At 45.6% G+C, this 20,698-nt stretch overlaps 1 protein-coding gene across 1 annotated transcript in view; it reads right to left on the bottom strand.

The window, feature by feature from the left end:
- KCNAB3 (potassium voltage-gated channel subfamily A regulatory beta subunit 3) overlaps window positions 1-20,698 on the bottom strand; it is a 42,725-nt gene that overhangs the window by 5,833 nt on the left and 16,194 nt on the right. Inside the window, exons 4-11 of the mRNA XM_087917805.1 lie at window positions 19,280-19,359; window positions 14,026-14,070; window positions 12,914-12,958; window positions 12,126-12,169; window positions 11,234-11,320; window positions 3,964-4,049; window positions 3,728-3,848; window positions 2,577-2,671 (exon numbers count right to left, since the gene is read on the bottom strand). Of these exons, the coding sequence (XP_087773931.1) occupies window positions 2,577-2,671; window positions 3,728-3,848; window positions 3,964-4,049; window positions 11,234-11,320; window positions 12,126-12,169; window positions 12,914-12,958; window positions 14,026-14,070; window positions 19,280-19,359 (603 nt within the window). The remainder of the gene's footprint in view (window positions 1-2,576; window positions 2,672-3,727; window positions 3,849-3,963; window positions 4,050-11,233; window positions 11,321-12,125; window positions 12,170-12,913; window positions 12,959-14,025; window positions 14,071-19,279; window positions 19,360-20,698) is intronic.

The following is a 20,698-nucleotide window of genomic DNA, read 5'->3' as shown; positions in this document are numbered from 1 at the left end:
GCGCTCCTTGGGCTTAGTGAAAAAAACCAAAAGGAAATTTAGAATCTAGAATGGAATAACGATTGGGAGTCAGCAAACCAATATTGTTAGGAATTTTGCCCTGCAAATCCCACCTTCTCCAATGTGGTGCCTTCTTCCCACACATGAACGATAAAAATATTTTCATTAACGACTTAGAGGAGGGAATAGAAGGGGAACTTACCCAATTTGCAGATGATACTAAGCTGGCAGGAATAGCTAACACCCAAAAAGACAGGCTCAAGATCCAGAGGGATCTTGACAAATTTGAACCCTGGACCGTATTTAACAAAATGAAATTCAACAAGGAGAAAAGGAAAGTCCTACACTTAGGCAAGAAAAATCCAAAGGACACCTACAGACTGGGTGAAACCAGGCTCAATAGCAGGAACTGTGAGAGGGATCTTGGAGTCTCAGTGGACAACCAGCTACATAGGAGCCAGCCGTGTGCAGCAGCAGCCAAAAAAGCTAATGCAATCCTAAATTGCATTAACAGAGGGATACAATCAAGATCAAGTGAGGTACTAATACCACTCTGTAAAGCCTGAGTAAGACCACACCTAGAGTACTGCATCCAGTTTTGGTCACCACATTACAAAAAAGATGTTGAGATTCTAGAAAAAGTGCAGAGAAGAGCAACCAGGATGGTGAGGGGACTGGAGACTAAAACATATGATGTTTGGTTGCAGGAACTGGGCTTTCAAAAAATCATTTCAAATAGAAGCCAAGAGGAACAGATGTGCCCAATTTCAAGTTTGTAGGCTTTACGGTTCTGGATATTTTGTAATGATGCATGAGGGGTCTTTTGCTTTTATATATATATATATGTGTGTGTGTGTGTGTGTGTGTGTGTGTGTGTGTGTGTGTGTTTTCGTAGATTTTCACGGGTATAGGTATGTAGGTCTAGGTGTCTTTTCCCATGTAAGAAAACTCAACAAAACTCACAAGGCCATCACACAGCCCATTATACCAACATCAACTCCATCAACCAATCTATCTGTTTGTATCTTTGTCTATTGTGGATGAAGTATGTGTTGGTTAGGCAGTGGTTGGTCAGATCTAGGATGTGTTTGGGGGGGTTGTATTTGTTTTGGATGGCTGTCCAGGCTTCTTTGATGGGTACTATCTCCACAACAAAACTCACCAGGCCATCACACAGCCCATTATACCAACATCAACTCCATCAACCAATCTATCTGTTTGTATCTTTGTCTATTGTGGATGAAGTATGTGTTGGTTAGGCAGTGGTTGGTCAGATCTAGGATGTGTTTGGGGGGGGGTTGTATTTGTTTTGGATGGCTGTCCAGGCTTCTTTGATGGGTACTATCTCCACAACAAAACTCACCAGGCCATCACACAGCCCATTATACCAACATCAACTCCATCAACCAATCAAGAGGCAGCAGCGCAGCCAACCAGCCCAGCACACCAGCCCCCACCACCAGTATTTATAGAGAGACGGCAGCTCCGATCACACACTGCTTGCACTGGCACGAAGCTAAAAGCACCAGCCAGAGGATGGCAAGTGGGACCTTGCCGAAATGTCGCCAAGATACTCTTAATCTTACACGGGAAAAGACCAGAACACACCTAGACCTACATATCTGCCATCATCAGGCTTCTATATTGTGTTCGTCTGTGAGTCAGACTTTCACAGCCGTTTCTGTTTTAAATTTGATGCTAGCCTATTGCTGTGCCAGAATGGCTTTTTCTTCACAGCAGTAGGCTAGCATCAAATTTAAAACAGAAACGGCTGTGAAAGTCTGATTCACAAACACTATACAGAAGCCTGATAATGGCCGAAACGTTGCTACAACTTTAACAACGTTCTGCCGAAATGTTGCTACAACTTTAAAAGCACAGCTATAATGACGTGGGAAAATACCTGAACAAAGCTGAATGCCATATATATAAATACCCGCGAAAACTTAAGAATAGATAGATAGATAGATAGATAGATAGATAGATAGATAGATAGATAGATAGATAGATAGATAGATATAGAAACGGCTAGTTATATAGAAATGGCTTGTTATATACTATATATCTTCTAGTTATATCGAAATGGTTAGTTATAGACTAACCTTTTAAAAGTATAGGGGTTGTTCTACTGTGCTAAAAAGAGTCAGAAGTCAATATTTCTTTTTTCCCCTTTTGTCCCTCATATTTTCTTTCCCCTCTCTTTTTCCTTCCCCTAATTTCCTATGTTTTATTTTCCTTTGTATTTGATACTTCAATGAAACAATAAAAGTCACGAGAGGAAGATGTGGGGAGACCTGGCCCATAGAATCACCAAGAGTCGGATACAACTGAATGGCTATCACACCATTATCCTCATCATTTGAAGGCAGAAGGACCTCGGCAAATTCCAGAGCTTATGGACCCACCCCAAGGATCCAGGCTGACCAGAAGACCCTGGAAGATCTCCACACTTACAGTAGAAGACAACCTTCAATCCCAGAAATTCTTAGCAAAGAGATTCTGAGCTGGGAGGATTTGAATCCCTGCTGGAGGAGGCTGTGTTGCATTTCAGCAATCGAGAATGGTTGGGATCCTACCTTCATGGCAGCCCGGCAGTTGTCTGGCACGCGATCCTCATATTTCCCCGTGATGAGTCCACATGCCAGCGGAGACCAAGTTATGGCTCCCACACCTGGAGAAGGTAAATGGGGCAGGTGGGGTCAGGATGGACAACAGAACCTCCTCTCACTGAATCTTCAGGTATCTCCCACCGCTTTCTCTCAATCTTATTGTGACTCTAAAACATGGGATCTCCAGATCCTTCAAGCATCAGCCAGTTTAACCCATTAACCCTGGGCTAAAATAAGCCACCTTCACTTCTGCAATGTACTGTATTTAGGAATCATAGTTTGCCTCTTAGGTAGGAGGCAAACCAATTGTGAAACCCCGTAAAAACACAACTAAATTCCTTTTGTGTTCATCTGGGTCAGAGGACTCCAAACTTGGCAACTTCAAGACTGGTGGACTTCAACTCCCAGAATTCCTCCTCCAGTCATGTTAGCTCAAGAATTCTGGGAATTGAACTCCAGAAGTTTGAAGACCCTTGATCTGGGTCAACGTTTCCCAACTCTAAGAACTTTAAGATGGTTGGACTTCAACTCCCAGAATTCCCCAATCAACATGGAGGTCAATAGCCTCGGCAACTTTTTAGATGGGTGGGCTTCAATTCTCAGAATTCCCCCGCCAGCTCTTTTTTTCGCTTTGCTGAATGAAGTCAAGATCTATTACGCTTACTTGCATACCCTCCATCTATTAAGAAAGTTACCTACGTGGCTGTCTGGGGAATTCTGGGAGTTGAAGTCCACAAGTCTTAAAGTGCCCAAGGTTGGAGACCCCTGACTTAAGACGTGTGGACTTCAGCTCCCAGAATTCCCCAGCCAGTTCTTTTTTTTGTTTTAACTTTGTTGAAATCAAGATATATTACACTTATTGCATACCCACTGTCTATTAAGAAAGTTACCCTACGTGGCTTCCTGGGGAATTCTGGGAGTTGAAGTCCACAAGTCTTAAAGTTGCCAAGGAAATATTGATCTGGGTCAAACCAGGGTTGCAATTAATAGACAGAGTGGAGGACAAGGAAGAACTATCATGCAGGAAGGGAAAATACAAGGGAAAAGGGTTCCTTTCCTGAGACCCCCCTCCTCCCTTACCCCTCCTCCCCAAGCCCCTCTTCCTCTTTCTTTCATACCTATCTTGTGATACAACTCTGGCAACTGGGACTCCACTTTTTCCCTCTGGAACATATGATATTCAGCCTGTTCGCACACAGGTGGGATGAGGTTGAACTGCCGGGCTACCGAGTAAGCTTCCTACGTAACAGAGAAGGAAGAGTGGAAAGGAAGAAGAGATCGGGTGGGAGAAAGAGCGGGACCGACTTACCGTGCCCGTTTCACTCCCCGACCCCCCCCAAAGTTCAGAATTTACCATAATCTCCATTGCACTCCAGCGCGAAGTCCCCCAGTACATAGCCATGCCTTGGTTGATGACGTAAGTCATGGCTCGGACGATCTCTGGCAGGAAAAATGAAAATATAAAGAGAGATCAGCGCTAAAGTATAATTTCCCCTCTTTTTTTTTTGTTTCCCCCCCGCCTCACATTTCAAAGATGGGAAGTCTTTCATATTCAGAAAAACACGTCAGGGAAGAAAAAAGTGAACGAAGGCAAGTAGCTTGATGCAGAACATCGTCTGAACAGAATGACAAGAGTCGGAAGCAGTGGTGGGATTCAGCCGGTTCGCAACGGTTCAGGAGAACCGGTTGTTAACTTTCTGAGCAGTTTGGTGAACTGGTTGTTGGAACAAATGATTAGGATAGAGAGCCGGTTGTTAAATTATTTGATTCCCACCACTGGTTGAGAGGGACCTTGGAGGTCTTCTAGTCCAGCCCCCTGCTCAAGCAGAGACCCTAGACAATGTCAGACAAGGGATTGTCCAGGAGAGACTGGACAATCTCTTGTCTGACATTGTCTAGGGTCTAGATCTAGAGAGACCCTAGACAATGTCAGACAAGGGATTGTCCAGTATCTCCTTGAAAGCCTCCAATGTTGGAGCACCCACAGCTTCTGGAGGCAGGCAGTTCCACTGGCTAACTGTTCTCACTGTCAGGAGATGTTTCCTTAGTTCTAGGTTGCTTCTCTCCTTGGTTAGTTAGCATCGGTCGCTTCTTGTCCTACTCTCTGGTGCTTTGGAAAAATAGGTTGGATATCTTGAGAAGTTTTTCATCTCGCTCTGGTGGGAATCACATCCTGACCCGCAGACAGGAGTTGAAGAGCTTTCCCCAACAGAGCCACGTTGATATGAGTGGACTTCAATTCCCATGAGTCCGCCCTGGATGCTGAGCCTCTGAGGAGTTGCAGTTTCTCCCATCCAGAAGTTGGAAAAATCAAGCGTTTTTCAAACTTGGTCACTTGAAGATTGGTGGACTTCAATCCCCAGGAATAGTTGCCGAGATTAAAAGACACCGATTTCAGCGACTGCTTCAAAATCTACAGCCTGAATGTTATATTCATGGAGGGTATCTAAGTTAAGATAGCAATCACAACCACAAATCCATCTTTATGTTTCTGATCGCCTTTGTGGACATTTCTATTTTTAACAAAGTCTAGGAAATTGGAAAAAGCTTTGTCCCAAGTTCTCTGTAGACCAGTGTTACAAAGTCCCAGCAAGCAACGTATTTATGCATCAACAGTGCTTGTTTTAGTGAATGAACCCAAACATTGTGGTTGATTCAACAAACCACAGTTTGGACAACACACACACATACACCCTGAGTTCAATGCATGAATGCACGAGTCCATTATCACCTTACATTTTCAATTTAGCATCACCTTATGGAAAACAGATTAGATTATTTTTTTTTAGCATTTTCCATAAAGAAAATAATCACCACCTCTTTTTAATCATTTTTCCTTAAGGAAAATCAAAAAAATGGAAGAGGAAGTGTGAAATACATTTCAAAGAACATTGCAAAATGTGGGTGAGTCCACTATTAAAAACAACAACAACCAGGCAATAAAAGGTTTGCATTTAAGGACAGTCAGAAAAACACCGTATAAGGCTGCCAACCCTTTCAACTCCTCGTCCTTCATCACAGCTTGTTTTTAACCCTAAAATATGTTATTTATTTTTGACTTAGTACAGGTGGTCCTCGACTTACAACCACAACGGAACCCAAATGTTTGGTCGCTAACTGAAACATTTCTCAAGTGAATTTTGCTGAATGAAGTTCTTTCCACAGTTGTTAAGTGAATCACTGCAGTTGGTAAGTTTGTCGCACGTAACTTTGAATGGTCACTAAATGAACCATCATAAGTCGAGGAACACCTGTGCTTATTACACAACCAGGTACTTTCCAAGCAGAACGACGTTTCTGCTATCAGGATTTCTGGATTATTTAAATAGTGGTGGAAATGCTAAATAGCAGCTAAACCGGAGGTGCCTCTGGTTGTTGGCAGCACAAGCCACACACAACTCCAGACAGAGGGCCCCCACAAAGCTTGCAAACTACACACTATGCATGTCTACTCCCTACACGGAAGTACAGCGGGACTCACCTAGATGAGTAAGGTGGAAGTAAGCCCCACTGAAGTCAGTAGGGTTTCCTCTTTGGGAAAACATACAGAAGGGTAAGGAAGGGTTTGTTAACCTTCGTCCCTTTAAAACTTGTGGACTTCAACTCCCAGAATTCCCCAGCCAGCCAGTCATGGTGGGTATGTAGTAAGCGTAATAGATCTTGACTTACAGCAAAGTGAGGGTGAAAAGCCAGCTAGGGAATTCTGGGAGTTGAAGTCCAGGAGTCTTAGTGCCCAAGGTTGGAGACCCCTGATTTAAGACGTGTGGGCTTCAACTCCCAGAATTCCCCAGCCGGCTTTCCCCCCTCACTTTGTTGTAAGTCAAGATATATTACGCTTACTGCATTCCCACCGTTACCCTCCATGGCTGGCTGGCTGGGGAATTCTGGGAGTTGAAGTCCACAAGTCCTAAATCGGAGGTCTCCAACCTTGGGCACTTGAAGACGTGTCGACTTCAACTCCCAGAATTCCCCAGCCAGCCATGGAGGGTAACTTTCTTAATAGATGGTGGGTATGCAGTAAGTGTAATATATCTTGACTTCAGGAAAGTGGGAAAAAGAGAGCTGGCTGGGGAATTCTAGGAGTTGAAGTCCACATGTCTTAAAGTGGCCAAGGTTGGACATCCCTGATTTAAGAATTATGGACTTCAACTCCCAGAATTCCCCAGCCAGCTCTTTTTCCTCCACTTTGCTGAAGTCAAGATATATTACGCTTACTGCATACCCACCATCTATTAAGAAAGTTACTTTCCAGGGCTGGCTGGGGAATTCTGGGAGTTGAAGTCCACATGTCTTAAAGTCGCCAAGGTTGAAGACCCCTGATTCAAGACTTGTGGACTTCATCTCCCAGAATTCCCCAGCCAGCTCTTTTTTTCACTTTGCTGAAGTCAAGATCTATTACACTTACTGCATTCCCACCGTCTATTGTGAAAGTTACCCTGCATGGCTGACTGGCGAATTCTGGGAGTTGAAGTTCACCCATGTTAAAGGGGCCAAGGTTGAGAAACAGTGAATTAAGGGATTAGACTATTTTATTTCAGTTATTTTGTCAAGCATGTATTAAATAACAGATATAAGTATAACCGTGATTATTAATAAATAAAATGGGTACAAATAAAGGGAACGTTAGGACAGGGACAGTAGATTAGGGCTGGTTAGAGTTAGGAGGCTATTATGGGCAGCAAAGAGAAGTCCTGGGTTCAAGACAAGAGGAAATGGCAGGACAGACCTCTCAGGCCAGATCCCAGATTCTACTACAGGTAGTCCTTGACTTACAACAGCTCATTTAGTGACCGAAGTTAGAACGGTACTGGAAAACGGGACTTAGGACTATTATTTTTCACACTTATGACCACTGCAACATCCCCATGAACATCGGGGCAGGTGGATTCACTTAACAGCTGTGTGACTTCCTTAACAACTGAAGTAGTTCACTTAACAAACCTGGCGAGGAAGGTTGTAACGTGGAAGAAAACTCACTTAATGAATTTCTCCCTTGGCAACCTGAATTTCGGGCTCACTGGTGGTCATACGTTGAGGACTGCCTGTACTCTTTTCCCCTTTGTTATTAAGTCCATCTGATTTATTATTTTTTTAGATAATTACCCTGACTTCGTCTTTTGTTCCTTTGGGGGTTTTTCTTTTTAATTTTTCTGTGATTTTTTTAAAAGCAAATTATTTCAAGTAAGTCTTGGAAAGTTTCACTGCTGGGTATTCAGAGTTTTAGCCCTGTTTTGTAACCTTTTTTTTTTTTGGCACAGTTAAGTTAATCAGTGCAGTCCTTAAATGAGTAACACAGTTGTTAAGTGAACTCTGCCCTGTTATATGACTTTTCTCCCCACAGTTAAGCGAGTCGGTGCAGTCCTTAAGTGAGACACACGATTGCTAGATGAACTTTGCCCTGGTTTACGACCCTCCTTGCCACCGTTGTTCAATGAATTGCTGGGATGGTTAAGCGAGTCACACGGTCGTTAAGTGAATCTGGCTCCCCCCCAGCCCGACTTTGCTCATCAGAAGGTCGTAAAAGGGGATCGTGTGACCCCCCCTGGAACGGTCATAAATGTGAGTCAGTGGTCAAGAGCCTGAATTCTGATTGCGTGGCCGTGGAGAATTTTGCAAGTCGTAAGTGTGAAAAACGGTCCTGAGTCACTTTTTTTCAGTGCCGTTGTAAACTTCCAACGGTCACTAATGAACTGTTGTAAGTCAAGGACTACTTGGGCTTTGTCCCATTGACGAGTCAGATTCCTGCCATCTTGGCCTAGGGGGGAAAAAGCCCCCACATTTCCACATTCCAAAAGAGACCCCCACCCCACGGCCTTTGCCGGCGAAGGGACGGCCATAACAGCGAAGCCCAGGAAATAGGACTAGGTGTGGTCGTACCCACAGCTGCCTCCTTGACTTTTTTTGCATGCACCCTGAAGCCCTCATTATAGTACAAGGGGGTCTCCCACCAACCCTGGAAGTTTTTAAGAGGAGATTGGGTAACCCTTTGTCTAAAATGGTTTAGTGTTTTCTGCCTGAGGAGGGGGGTTGGACTAGAAGACCTCCAAGGTCCCTCCCATCTCTGTCTATTCTATTCTATTCTATTCTATTCTATTCTATTCTATTCTATTCTATTCTATTCTGTTCTGTTCTGTTCTGTTCTGTTCTGTTCTAATTCTGTTCTATTCTATTCTATTCCATTCTGTTCTATTCTGTTCTAATTCTATTCTATTCTATTCTATTCTATTCTATTCTATTCTATTCTATTCTATTCTATTCTATTCCATTCTATATTCTATTCTGTTCTGTTCCGTTCCGTTCCGTTCCGTTCCGTTCCGTTCCGTTCTATTCTATTCTATTTCTATTCTATTCTATATTCTATTCTATTCTATTCTATTCTATTCTATTCTATTCTATTCTATTCTATTCTGTTCTGTTCTATTCTATTCTAATTCTATTCTATTCTATGCTATTTTCTATTATGTTTTCTATTCTATTCTACACTAAATTCTATTCTATACTAAAGTCCCATTCTATTCTACTTTATTTTATTCTCTTCTCTTCTAAACTGTATTCTATACTAAATTCTTTTCTGTTGTATTTTCTGTATTTTATTCTCTTCTATACTAAATTCTATTCTATTCTATACTAAATTCTTATCCTATTCTACTCTATTTTATTCTTTTCTCTTCTACATTGTATTCTATACTAAATTCTCTTCTATTTTCTGTATTTTATTATTCTATTCTATTCTAAATTCTACTCTATTATCTTCTAAATTGTACTCTATACTAAATTCTATTCTAAATTCTCTTCTCTTCTCTTCTCCTATTTCTTCCAGCTACCTAGAGTCAGCATGATTTCAGACAGCAGTGCAATAAATAAAAATAATAAAAAAGAAATAGAAATAGGAAACTTTTTAAAAAGATTCCTGGCTGGAATGTAAAACGAATACATTTAAATCCGACCCTTTGAATTTAACCTCTTTCTGCTAAAAAGTTGAGGGGGGGCGGGAAATCCCCACTGAGAGGCAACCCAAAAGACATCCTGCTCCCCACCCGAAAAGCCCTTCCTAGAATTTGGGGGTCTCCTCACTGATGGTGTGACGAGGACAACGGGGGACACACACCATGTTTCGCCCCCAAAATGCCATTCGCTCTTGGAGAAAAAAAAAAAATGCCGATTTAACAGCCCTTGCAAATTTGTGGGCCTCGGCCCCTTTAAGACAGGGTGGACTTCAACTCCCAGAATCCCCCTGCCGGGAGCCGAAGTCCGCCCAACCTTAAAGGGGCAGGGGCCGAAAAAAGACTCATCTTATACACGTAACGTTGTAGGTGTTTTTTTCTTCACCCCCCACCCCTTTTCTAACGGCTTGAGAAGTTCAGGGTGCAAAAGACAAGAGGGGGAGCAGGACATTGGTGAGGGGGCTCACAAGGAGGGGATCTATAGTACCTTCCAGCAAGGACACCCGGAAGTTCAGGTCACCCTCTGCAGGAAGGAGAGAACCAACGAGACAGGCTGGAGTTTGCAAAGCCAACCCTGGTTGACTGGGCACTGAATTTGGGGGCTGGGGGTGTCATGCAGGCCCCCGGGGCAGTTCACCCCCTCCCCTGCATTCCCTACCTAGGAAAAAAGTGGGGGGGAGGGGACAGAGGCCATTGGCTTCACTAAAACGGGACGTCTCCGCGAGAGCAGAGCAAAACTGCGGTTGTTAAGGGAGTCACGTCTGATTTTACAACCATTTTTGCAATGGTTGTTAAGCGAGTCAAGGCACTTGTTAAGTGAATCATTACTGTAAATCTGGCTTCTGGCCAGAAGCCGGCTGGAAATCATGATTACGTGACCTGTCATAGATTACCAGCCCCGATTTTGATGACATGGCGATGGGGATGGTCATAAGTGCGAGGACTGATGGTCATAAGTCACAGATCTAGCCCCCTGCTTTTCCCTTTCTTCTTCTTCTTCTTCTTCTTCTTCTTCTTCTTCTTCTTCTTCTTCTTCTTCTTCTTCTTCTTCTTCTTCTTCTTCTTCTTCTTCTTCTTTTTTCTTCCTCCTCCTCCTCCTCCTCCTCCTCCTCCTCCTCCTCCTCCTTCTTCCTCCTTCTTCTTCTCCTTCTTCTTCTTCTCCTCCTCCTTCTCTTTTTCCTCCTTCTCCTCCTCCCTCCTCCTCCTCCTCCTCCTCCTTTTCAATTAAGTTCTTGGCCTTCCTATTTCTTATTTCTTTCTCTTGAAAGAAAACAGCATTGTGAAGACAGATCTACAAGATCCGGTCAAAAACGTCAAGATGGCCGGGCACTACGGCTGCCATCTTGGCTGCTTTTTGACTACCCCGCCTGCAAAATGTGTATCTGGGGTATTTCTTTTAGCTGCCGGAGATGCGAAGTGTGTCGGAACGATTGTGTGTGTGTGTGTGTGTGTGTGTGTGTGTGTGCATATGCCTCCTGTGTATTAAATATGTGTTGCTGTTTTTTTAAATCGTGGTGGAATTATCCTGGCGAGTGGTAAAAAGGCATTTATTCAGGGTAGACACAGGAGGCAGGTCCTTACTCAAAATGAGGCTGGGAATTTGGGGGGTCCTGATCCTAAAAGTTTGAGGGGTGTGCATGGGGGGGGGGGAAGAAGGCCAGAAGAGAGGAAGCCACCCACCTTCCATGGGGCTGTTAGCATCCATCCGGTTAGCGAAGACGATGTCCACGTATCCCAGCTGGAGTCTCTGCAGGGACCCTTTCAGCCCTGGAGGAGGGAAGAAGGGGAGGGAGGAGAAACGATGGAATTAGGAGCCCCCAAGGGGGAGGGCTGGGGATGATGGGAGCTGAGGGTCCCCAGCGGGGAGCTTGTAACCCATCCTTCCCACCCATCCATCCACCCATCCTTCTGTCCCTTAATCCATCCTATTCATCCTTCCTTCAATCCCTCCATCCTTTCCTCTTGTTCATCCATCCTTCCCACCCACCTGTTCTTCTGTACTTAAATCCATCCTTCCATCCATCCACTTCCTTTCCTTCCTTCCTCTCTCTTGTATTGCTCTTTTCCTTCCTTCCCTCCCTCCCTCTTATCTATTTTTCTCCTTCCTTCCTTCCTTCCTTCCTTCCTTCCTTCCTTCCTTCCTTCCTATCCCTTCTATTTCTCCTCTCCCTCCCCCGTCCTTCCATTTTGCTTCTCCCTCCCTCATCTATTTTCCTTCCTTCCTTCCTTCCTTCCTTCCTTCCTTCCTTCCTTCCTTCCTTCCTTCCTATCCCTTCTATTTTCTTCTCCCTCCCTCCCTCATCTATTTTCCTTTCCTTCCTTCCTTCCTTCCTTCCTTCCTTCCTTCCTTCCTTCCTTCCTTCCTTCCCTCCCCCTTCCCTTCCGTGTTCCTTCCTCTCTCTTCTACTTCACTTCTCTCTCCCTCTCATCTATTTCCCTCCCTCCCTCCCTTCTCCTACTTAAAAGCTGATCCCCCTTTCCACGAATTGCCCTTCCCCCTTTTCCTTGAGATTCAGCTCCCATCCAGGGCTCAGCCCCTCCCTCCCCAGCCCCTCCTCTGCCCCCTTCTCACCCTCAATGATGTGTTTCCGGGATAAGCCCCTTTCGGTCTCGGCCCTTGAAGAAAACAAGAAGAAGAAGGAGGAGGAGGAGGAGGAGGAGGAGGAAGAGGAGGAGGAGAAGAGAAGAGAAGGAAGGAGGAGGAGGAGGAGGAGGAGAAGAGAGGAGGAGGAGGAGGAGGAGGAAGAGGAGGAGGAGAAGAGAAGAGAAGAGAAGAAGAAGAAGGAAGAGGAGGAGGAGGAGAAGAGAAGGAGGAGGAGGAGGAGGAAGAGGAGGAGGAGAAGAGAAGGAGGAGGAGGAGGAGGAGGAGGAGGAGGAGGAGAGAGAAGAAGAGAAGAGAAGAAGAAGGAGGAGGAGGGAGGAGGAGGAGGAGGAGGAAAGAGGAGGGGGAAAGGAGAGTGAAACATCACAACCAGGCCCAGCCGCCATCCCTGCACCCCAAAATCCTCAAGGGGCAGTTAAGATTTTTTGGGAGAGTCCCTTAGAAAAATAGTGCTGGAGGGGAGTCGTGGGGGGAAACTCAGTTCCTGTTTCCCACCACACCGCAATAAAAAAACAAAAACCACAGCCCTATTCACAGGCAGGGCCTTCGCCTCGCCCGGCTGCCTGCGTCAGACTGCCGGGGAGGATGGCCTGTAGTCCACTGCCATCGGAAGCCTGCACGGAAGGGATAAAAAAATAAATAAATTCTTTTTAAAGGGATTAACAGAGTTGGAAGGGACCTCAGAGGTCATTTACTCCAACCCCCCCTCCTCCGTGGATTTTTTTTCTCTGCAGATGGACAGGTCTCGGAGCACTTACTGGCCTCCCCAGTAAATTTTGGTGGTGACCACGTAGCTGGAACGCCTGCAAAAAAAAAAAAAAAAAAAATAGAGTGGGCCGTCCTCGGCTCACAATGGTTCATTTAGCGACCGTTCGAAGTGACCTCCCTTTTTTCACACTTGCGACTATTGCCGCATCCACTGGGTCAAAACTCAAGATGCTTGGCAACTGAGTCGTACTTATGACGTCCCGCCCAGCGTCCCGAGGTCCCGCGATCCGCTTTTTGCGACTTTCTGATCGGCGAAACCCACGGGGAAAGCCCTACTCACTGTGTGACTCACTTAACCACTGCAGTGATTCATTTAATAACGGCGGCCAGAAACGGGAGCCGAACTCACTGAACATAGATCTCGCTTGTCAGATCAATGTTGGTGTCAGGATTCTGGCACTTAACCCGAGAGTGAGTCTCGAGCCAAACTTCCAAAACTTCCCAAAAAGGATTTATGGGGTGCGAACAGGTCCGGCACTGCCCGGGTGCAGCCGACTCTGAGACCCATCATTCATTGTCACCCTTGACCCTGGTTTCCCCACCCCCTCCCATCCCCACTGGGTGTTTCATAATCCATATTCTCCAATGGGACACAGCCATAGCCCAGAGCCATCAATCACGCTCTCCAGTTAGCATTGTACGTGGCAGAAACTTCAGTCACCTGGTTACTATCTTTGAAAAACTATTTATGGAATGCGCTTTCGGTTTCCCATCTGCCACACTGCTCCCCCCTCCTCCCTTTCTGTTGGCAACTCTAAAAAGAGCATAGAAATATTTTATGAGTTGACCCAGTTGGGCTCGATTGTTGTCATAACTCAAGGACTACCTGCATGCAATTTGGCAAAAAGGTGCAAACTTTCACCGAAACGAGGAAAAATAGGAGAAACCTTCTCAATTAGCCCCCCTCTCCCCCCCCCCCGATCCAGAGCCTGCGACTCCGCCCCCTTCGATGACCTCACAGCCCCACCCACTCTCACCCTCTGCCCTCCCAGGAAAGAACCCAGCTGCCAATCTGGGCTTGGGGCATCACCGGTGCCATCTGCCAGCAGGGACCGGGGGGAACCGGGGGGGGGTGAGGGTGGGGGTGGGGGGGAAGCCTTACCTCCATCCTTTGCTCTTCAAGATATTCCCCAAAGTTTTTTCTGCTCTGGAAAACAAAAATAGAAGAGAAAGAAGGAAGGATATAGAAAAGAGGAAAGGAAATTAAAAAAAGAAGGGAAGGAAGGAAGGAAGGAAGGAAGGAAGGAAGGAAGGAAGGAGAGAGGGGAAAAAGGAAAGGAAGGGGGAGGGGAGAGAAGGGGAAGGAAAGGAGGGAGGGAAGGACAGAAGGATGGAGGGAGGAACACGGAAGGAAGGAAGGAAGGAAGGAAGGAAGGAAGGAAGGAAGGAAGGAAGGAAGGGAGGGAGGGAGGGAAAGAAGGAAGGGAAAGAAGGAAGGCAGGAGAGAGGGAAAAAGAAAGGGAAGGAGGATGGGGAGACAATAGGGGAAGGAAAGGAGGGAGGGAAAGACAGAAGGACGGAGGGAGGGACATGGAAGGAAGGAAGGGAAAGAAGGAAGGAAGGAAGACAGGAGAGAAAGGGAAAAAGGAAGAGGGAGAGGAGAGAAGAGGTGGAAAGAAAGGACGGAGGGAGGGACAGAAGGAGGGAGGAGGGACACAGAAGGAAGGAAGGAAGGAAGGAAGGAAGGAAGGAAGGAAGGGAAAGAAGGAAGGCAGGAGAGAGGGAAAAAGGAAGGGAAGGAGGATGGGGAGAGAATAGGGGAAGGAAAGGAGGGGGGAAAGACAGACAGACGGAGGGAGGGACATGGAAGGAAGGAAGGGAAAGATGGAAGGAAGGAAGACAGGAGAGAGGGAAAAAGGAAGGGAGGGAGGGGAGAGAAGAGGTGGGAAAGAAAGGACGGACGGAGGGACAGAAGGACGGAGGGAGGAAGATGGAAGGAAGGAAAAGGAAGGAAGGAAAAACAGGCATACTCATGAGGAGGGAAGGAGGGAGAAGGGGGAAAGGAGGAAGGGGAGAGAAGAGGGGAGGGAAAGGAGAGAAGGAGGGACAGAAGGATGGAGGGAGGAAAAAGGAGGGAAGGAAGGAAGGAAAAAGGATGATAAGGAGGGAGGGAGAGGGGGAAAGGAAGGGAGGGAGTGGAACGAAGGATGTGACTATGTGACGTGAGAAGTGCTAGAAGGCAGTGGGGTTTTAGAGAGGAGGAGGAGGACGATGGTGGGGTCCTTGTTGGTCTCTGAGCTGGGTGGTTTTCTTGCAGACGTTTCATGACCCAACTAGGGAATCTCATCAGCGCTAGAAGGGAGGAGGGTTGGAGGAGGAAGAGGAGGGAGGGAGGGAGGGAGGAAGGAAGGAAGGAAGGAAGGAAGGAAGGAAGGGGAAGAGGAGGAGGATTGTGGGGTCCTTGTTGGTCTCTGAGCTGGGTGGTTTTCTTGCAGACGTTTCATGACCCAACTAGGGAACATCATCAGGGCTAGAAGGGAAGGGGATCTGCTCTTACTTTCTATTCCAGAGGCTGGCCCTGCCTGCAAGAAAACCGCCAAGCTCCGAGACCACCGAGGACCCCTCCGTCCCACGCTGAGCTACAAAAATTTATTATTTATTTTATTTATTTTGGTTTGTCAATCGCTTACAAGGTAATAGGTATAAGTATATACGTAGCTATGAATACATGAAATGGGTACATATAAGAAAAATAAAAAAGAAACAATAGGACAGGGACGGTGGGCACGTTGGTGCGCTTATGCACGCCCCTTTATTGTTTATTTATTGTTATTTATTTATTTTCTCCTTTATTGAAGTCGACCTGATTCAGCAATTCTGATACGGCAGCTTCCTCTCCCCCCACCCAGAAGGAGGAAGATAAGTTGTCCTGATCAAACCCCTTTCTTGAGCCCCCTTTCTTTCTTTCTTTCTTTCTTTCTTTCTTTCTTTCTTTCTTTCTTTCTTTCTTTCTTTCTCTCTCTCTCTCTCTCTCTCTCTCTCTCTCTCTCTCTTTCTTTCTTTCTTTCTTTCTCTTTTCTTCCTTTCCCCCTCCCTCTGCCGAGTGAAGGGAGCTTTTTCATGGCTGTAAGAAAATCTCTTGGAGGCCTCCTTTCCTTCTTCAGCCGCTGTGTGGTTTCCAGTTGGGTGTGTGTGTGGGGGGGGGAAAAAGCCACACGGAATCTCTCTTCCCTTCCCCAAGAATTACGCACACTGAAACGCCTCCCTGCCTGCCTGAGCAGGGGGTTGGACTAGAAGACCTCCGAGGTCCCTTCCGACTCTTGTCATTCCATTAGCCAGGAGGAACTGGAAGCTCCTTTTCTGACACCGGTTCTATTCCAGGACTCGTGCAAAGGTCCTGGTTGTTGTTGTTGTAGCGTTGCGAAGGAGCCCAGCTCTCTACTCACAACATGACATTTTGCAGCAATTGCGAAGAGGCTGAAATGGCAATCCCATAATAAGCCTTCCAGTTGACTGATGCCCGTTTGTGCATTGGTGTGTGTGTGTGTGTGTGTGTATGTGAATGCACGTGTGTGTGTGTGTGTGTGCGTGCGCGTGCGTGCCCTGTGGGCTACGATTTGTGCAAAGGCCCCGTCTATCTGGATGGCGTTGATGTGATTGTGTGCGATTCAGCTCCACCTGAATCACCCCTTGACCCTCCTTTGAAAAACTCTCTCTCTCTTTCTTTCTCTTTTTCTCTTTCTTTCTCTTTCTTTCTTCCTTCCTTTTCTCTTTCTTCCTTCCTCTCTCTCTTTCTCTTTTTCTCTCTCTCTTTCTCTTTCTTCCTTTTCTTTCTTTTTTCTCTCTTTTCTCTTTCTTCCTTCCTCTTTCTTTCTCTTTTTCTCTCTCTCTCTCTTCCTTCCTTCCTCTTTTTCTTTCTTTCTTTCTTTCTTTTTCTTTTTCTCTCTTTCTTTCTTCCTTCTTCTCTTTCTTCCTCTTTTCTTTCTTTCTTTTTCTTTCTTTTTCTTTCTTTTTCTCTCTTTTTCTCTTCCTTCCTTCCTTCCTTCCTTCCTCTCTTTCTTTCTTTCTTTCTTTCTTTCTTTCTTTCTTTCTTTCTTTCTTTCTTTCTTTCTTTCTTTTTCTTTTTCTTTCTTCCTTTTTCTCTCTTTTTCTCTTCCTTCCTCTCTCTTTCTTTCTTTTTCTCTCTCTTTCTTTCTCTTTCTTTCTTTCTTCCTCTTTTTCTTTCTTTCTTGTTCTTCCTTCCTTTTTCTCTCTTTTCTCTTTCTTCCTTCCTTCCTCTTTTTCTCTTTCTCTCTCTCTCTCTCTCTCCCTTTTCTTTCCCCCTCTCTCCCTCCCCACCCTCTCTCTCTCACACACACACACACTTCATTTGGAAAGGTTCCAAAATCCAGAATGACAGAATTGTGTCACTGATTCTGAAATTGGCCACATTCAGAGGGAATCGCTCCTAGCCAATGCTTGGTTTAATGCAAGGAAAACCAAAAATAAAAACCCAGGCCCAGTCTTGTGGAAAGAAGGGTTGGCTCCAGCAGCGCTAAACCATCTGGCCTAGAACAGGGCTGTGAAAGAGAAGAGGGTTTTTGAGCACGGAGAAGCACCCTTCTGTGCACGGAGAAAGCGCGTTTTCCTCCCTGCAAAGCAGCCAAGGGTTTTCTGCACAGGGTGAAAAAAACTTTTTGTCCCCGCAAAGTGGTCCATAGGGTTTCTGAGCATGGGAAAAACACTTTTTGTTCATGCACAGGGCACAAGAGTATGGAAAGAGCACCTTTTTCTACCTATAAAGTGCACAGCGCTGCATTTTTTCTGTTCCTCATCCGTGGAGAGAACATATAGTGCATAGTGCCTGCATAGCTGGACAGCCTGTGAAACACGGTGGGGCTATTTGATAGATCTCCCGTGACGACGGAGAATAGCCATGGGGAGTTGGAAAGCTTTTATCTTTTTATTTTGATTATTCGATTGATATGCTTGGGAGGAGCTGGCAGGCCAGGCACAGAAGGAAGCGTGGGGGTTGGCTCGGGGCTGAGTGGTGCCCAGAACGCCTCATGGGGGGGGCTGTGGCTGAAGTGCCCCTTGGCAGCGCCAACTACAGTTAAGGGAACTCGGCAATCATAGGGCAGGGCCTAGAGAATAATTAGAACTAGAGGATAATTAGGACTGCAGAAAAAACAATTACTACCCACCTGCCTTCCGTCGAGGACCTGTTATACTGCACGAGTCAAAAAGAGGGCTGTGAAAATATCTACAGACCCCTCACATCCTGGACATAAAAGTGTTTCAACTCCTACCCTCAAAAAGATGCTATAGAGCCCTGCACACCAGAACAACTAGACACAAGGGGAGTTTCTTCCCCCAAACGCCATCACTCTGCTAAACAAATATTTCCCTCAACACTGTCCAACTATTTACAAAGTTTGCACTACTATTACTATTAATCTTCTTATCATTCCTTATCGCCAACTCCTTCCACTTGTGACTGTATGACTGTAACTTTGTCGCTTGTATCCTTACGGTTTATATTGACTGTTTCCTAGTATGATTTGATTGCTTATGGTACCCTAGGACTGTCATTAAGTGTTGTACCTGATGATTCTTGACTCTTGACGGATGTATCTTTTCTTTTATGTACACTGAGAGCATTTGCACCAAAGACAAATTCCTTGTGTGTCCAACCACACTTGGCCAATAAAGAATTCTATTCTATTCTATTCTATTCTATTCTGTTCTGTTCTGTTCTGTTCTGTTCTGTTCTGTCCTGTCCTATCCTATCCTATCCTATCCTATCCTATCCTATCCTACATTCTATCTTATCCTATCCTATCCTGTCCTGTCCTGTCCTGTCCTGTCCTATCCTATCCTATCCTATCCTATTCTTTCCTATCCTACATTCTGTTCTGTTCTGTTCTATTCTATTGTCTGCTCTGCTATTCCTATTCCTATATCTTTCTTTCTATCTATCTATCTATCTATCTATCTATCTATCTATCTATCTATCTATCTATCTATCTATCTATCTCATCTCTATCTCTCTATCATCTATCTATCTATCTATCTATCTATCTATCTATCTATCTACACCATTCAGTTCCTTTTGCAATGGAGAAATGTTCCTTTTTCCCTCTGGATTGGGAGAGAGCACAGTACGCAGAATCCCAGGGCTGGAAAGGGCCTAAGAGATCCTCTAGTCCAACCCCCTATCCCATCCTGGCAAAGCTTGCTGGACGAGAAGTCACACAACCTTACTGCCGTGATGCCACCCAACCTCCCAATTCACCCAAGGGAGAGAGAATATTCGCCGGTTGAGTGTCCTCCTGGGCACCAGCAGCTGCAGCGAACACTCAATGGATCCTGTCTGTCGTCCTCCCCGCCCCATTTTCTCCCCCAAGAAAGCCAAGGGTGCAAACAGCCCAACCTACTTGCCAGAAGCGTAGACTTCGGCTGTGTCGAAGAGGTTGACCCCGTTTTCGTAAGCAATGGTGAGCACGTTTTCAGCCACCTGGGAGCAGAAAGAGAAACGGAGGGGAAGGAGGGAAAAGAGGAAGGGGGGCTTTTTTTTTTAACCTGGGAGGCTTCACTGCCCACCCAACCCTCCCCAGTAAAAGCTTCTCTTGCAGAAAGATAGAAAAATCTGCACCAACCGTTTAAAACTTGCCTGTTAAGAAAGAGTGGCGGGGAATGATTTCGGAAGCCTTCTCCCTATCTTGGCTTTTAGCTTAGGGACATAGAGTTTGTGTGTTTGTGTGTGTGTGTGTGTGTGTGTGTGCTAGGGAGGGAGTCTTTTCAATGTTGAGATTTGGAGAGGAAGCTGAGGTCAGCCTAGACCTCTTTAAAAAAAAAAAAAATAGCTGGAAACTTTTAAGACGGGTGGACTCCCAGAATTCCCCAGCCAGCCAGCCAGCTCTTTCTTTCTTTCTTTCTTTCTTTCTTTCTTTCTTTCTTTTTTAAGTCAAAGATATATTACATCTTACTGCATACCCACCGTCTATTAAGAAACTTACCCTCCGCGGCTGGCTAATATTCTGGGAGTTGAAGTCCACCCGTCTTAAAAGTGGCCAACTTTGAGAAAGACTGACCTAATCTGATATCGTGTCCGGTTCTGGCAGCCCATTTTAGGAAACAGTTCAGAGAAACCCGAACAAAATTCAGCGAAGGGCAAGGAGACGACCTCAGGATGTGGGTTGCCTACAAAACTTCAATTGTTCTTAATTCTGTCGAATCAAGATAGATTCCTTCTGATGGTCGAAGGGCAACAGGGCAGAAGGATCTCAGGTAGGCCAGAGTAAAACACCCGATCCATATAAATCAGGATTATTTTTAGGGTCATAGCTATTCTGACCTGGGCTTCCCCAAAAAGCACTAAGCAGACTTTTTTTATGTCCTGGCAAAACCACTTTTATTAAACAAAGGTGAATTTCTTGCATTCACCTTCAGCCAAAGGCCTGGCAAACGGTCTTTCAAGGGTCTAATTAGCAGCACAGACCTCATCTACCTTGGAGATCTGCCAAGCAAATATTTCCAAATGCAGTGCTGACAAGGAAGGGCTCAGCACAGAGTCCCTGAGATGCACAGGCAGATCTTCCCACTGCGGCAATGAACAAAAGGAATTGTTTCCTGCAAAAGCCCCCTCCCCTTTTGCTCCTCTTTTATTCCCTATGGGAGGGTCCGTTTACCGTCCACCCGTGGCTTTATTCCCAGGTCAACCCTGAGTTCATAATTGTTCTTTCCTTTTGGCCGCTCTGCGCATGCGCAGGCTAGGAACCGGCTGCAGCTGCTCTCCCGCCTCACTGCTGCCCGACTCTGAAGGCAGCTGATAACTGTCGGACGGCCCTGGGCCA

This window comes from Pseudonaja textilis, chromosome Z (assembly GCF_049901715.1).
Source record: "Pseudonaja textilis isolate UNSWEBS1 chromosome Z, rPseTex1.2, whole genome shotgun sequence".
Lineage (NCBI taxonomy): Eukaryota > Metazoa > Chordata > Lepidosauria > Squamata > Elapidae > Pseudonaja > Pseudonaja textilis.
The sequence above is the reverse complement of the archived record's forward strand: the minus strand, read 5'-3'. Positions and strand labels throughout refer to the sequence as shown.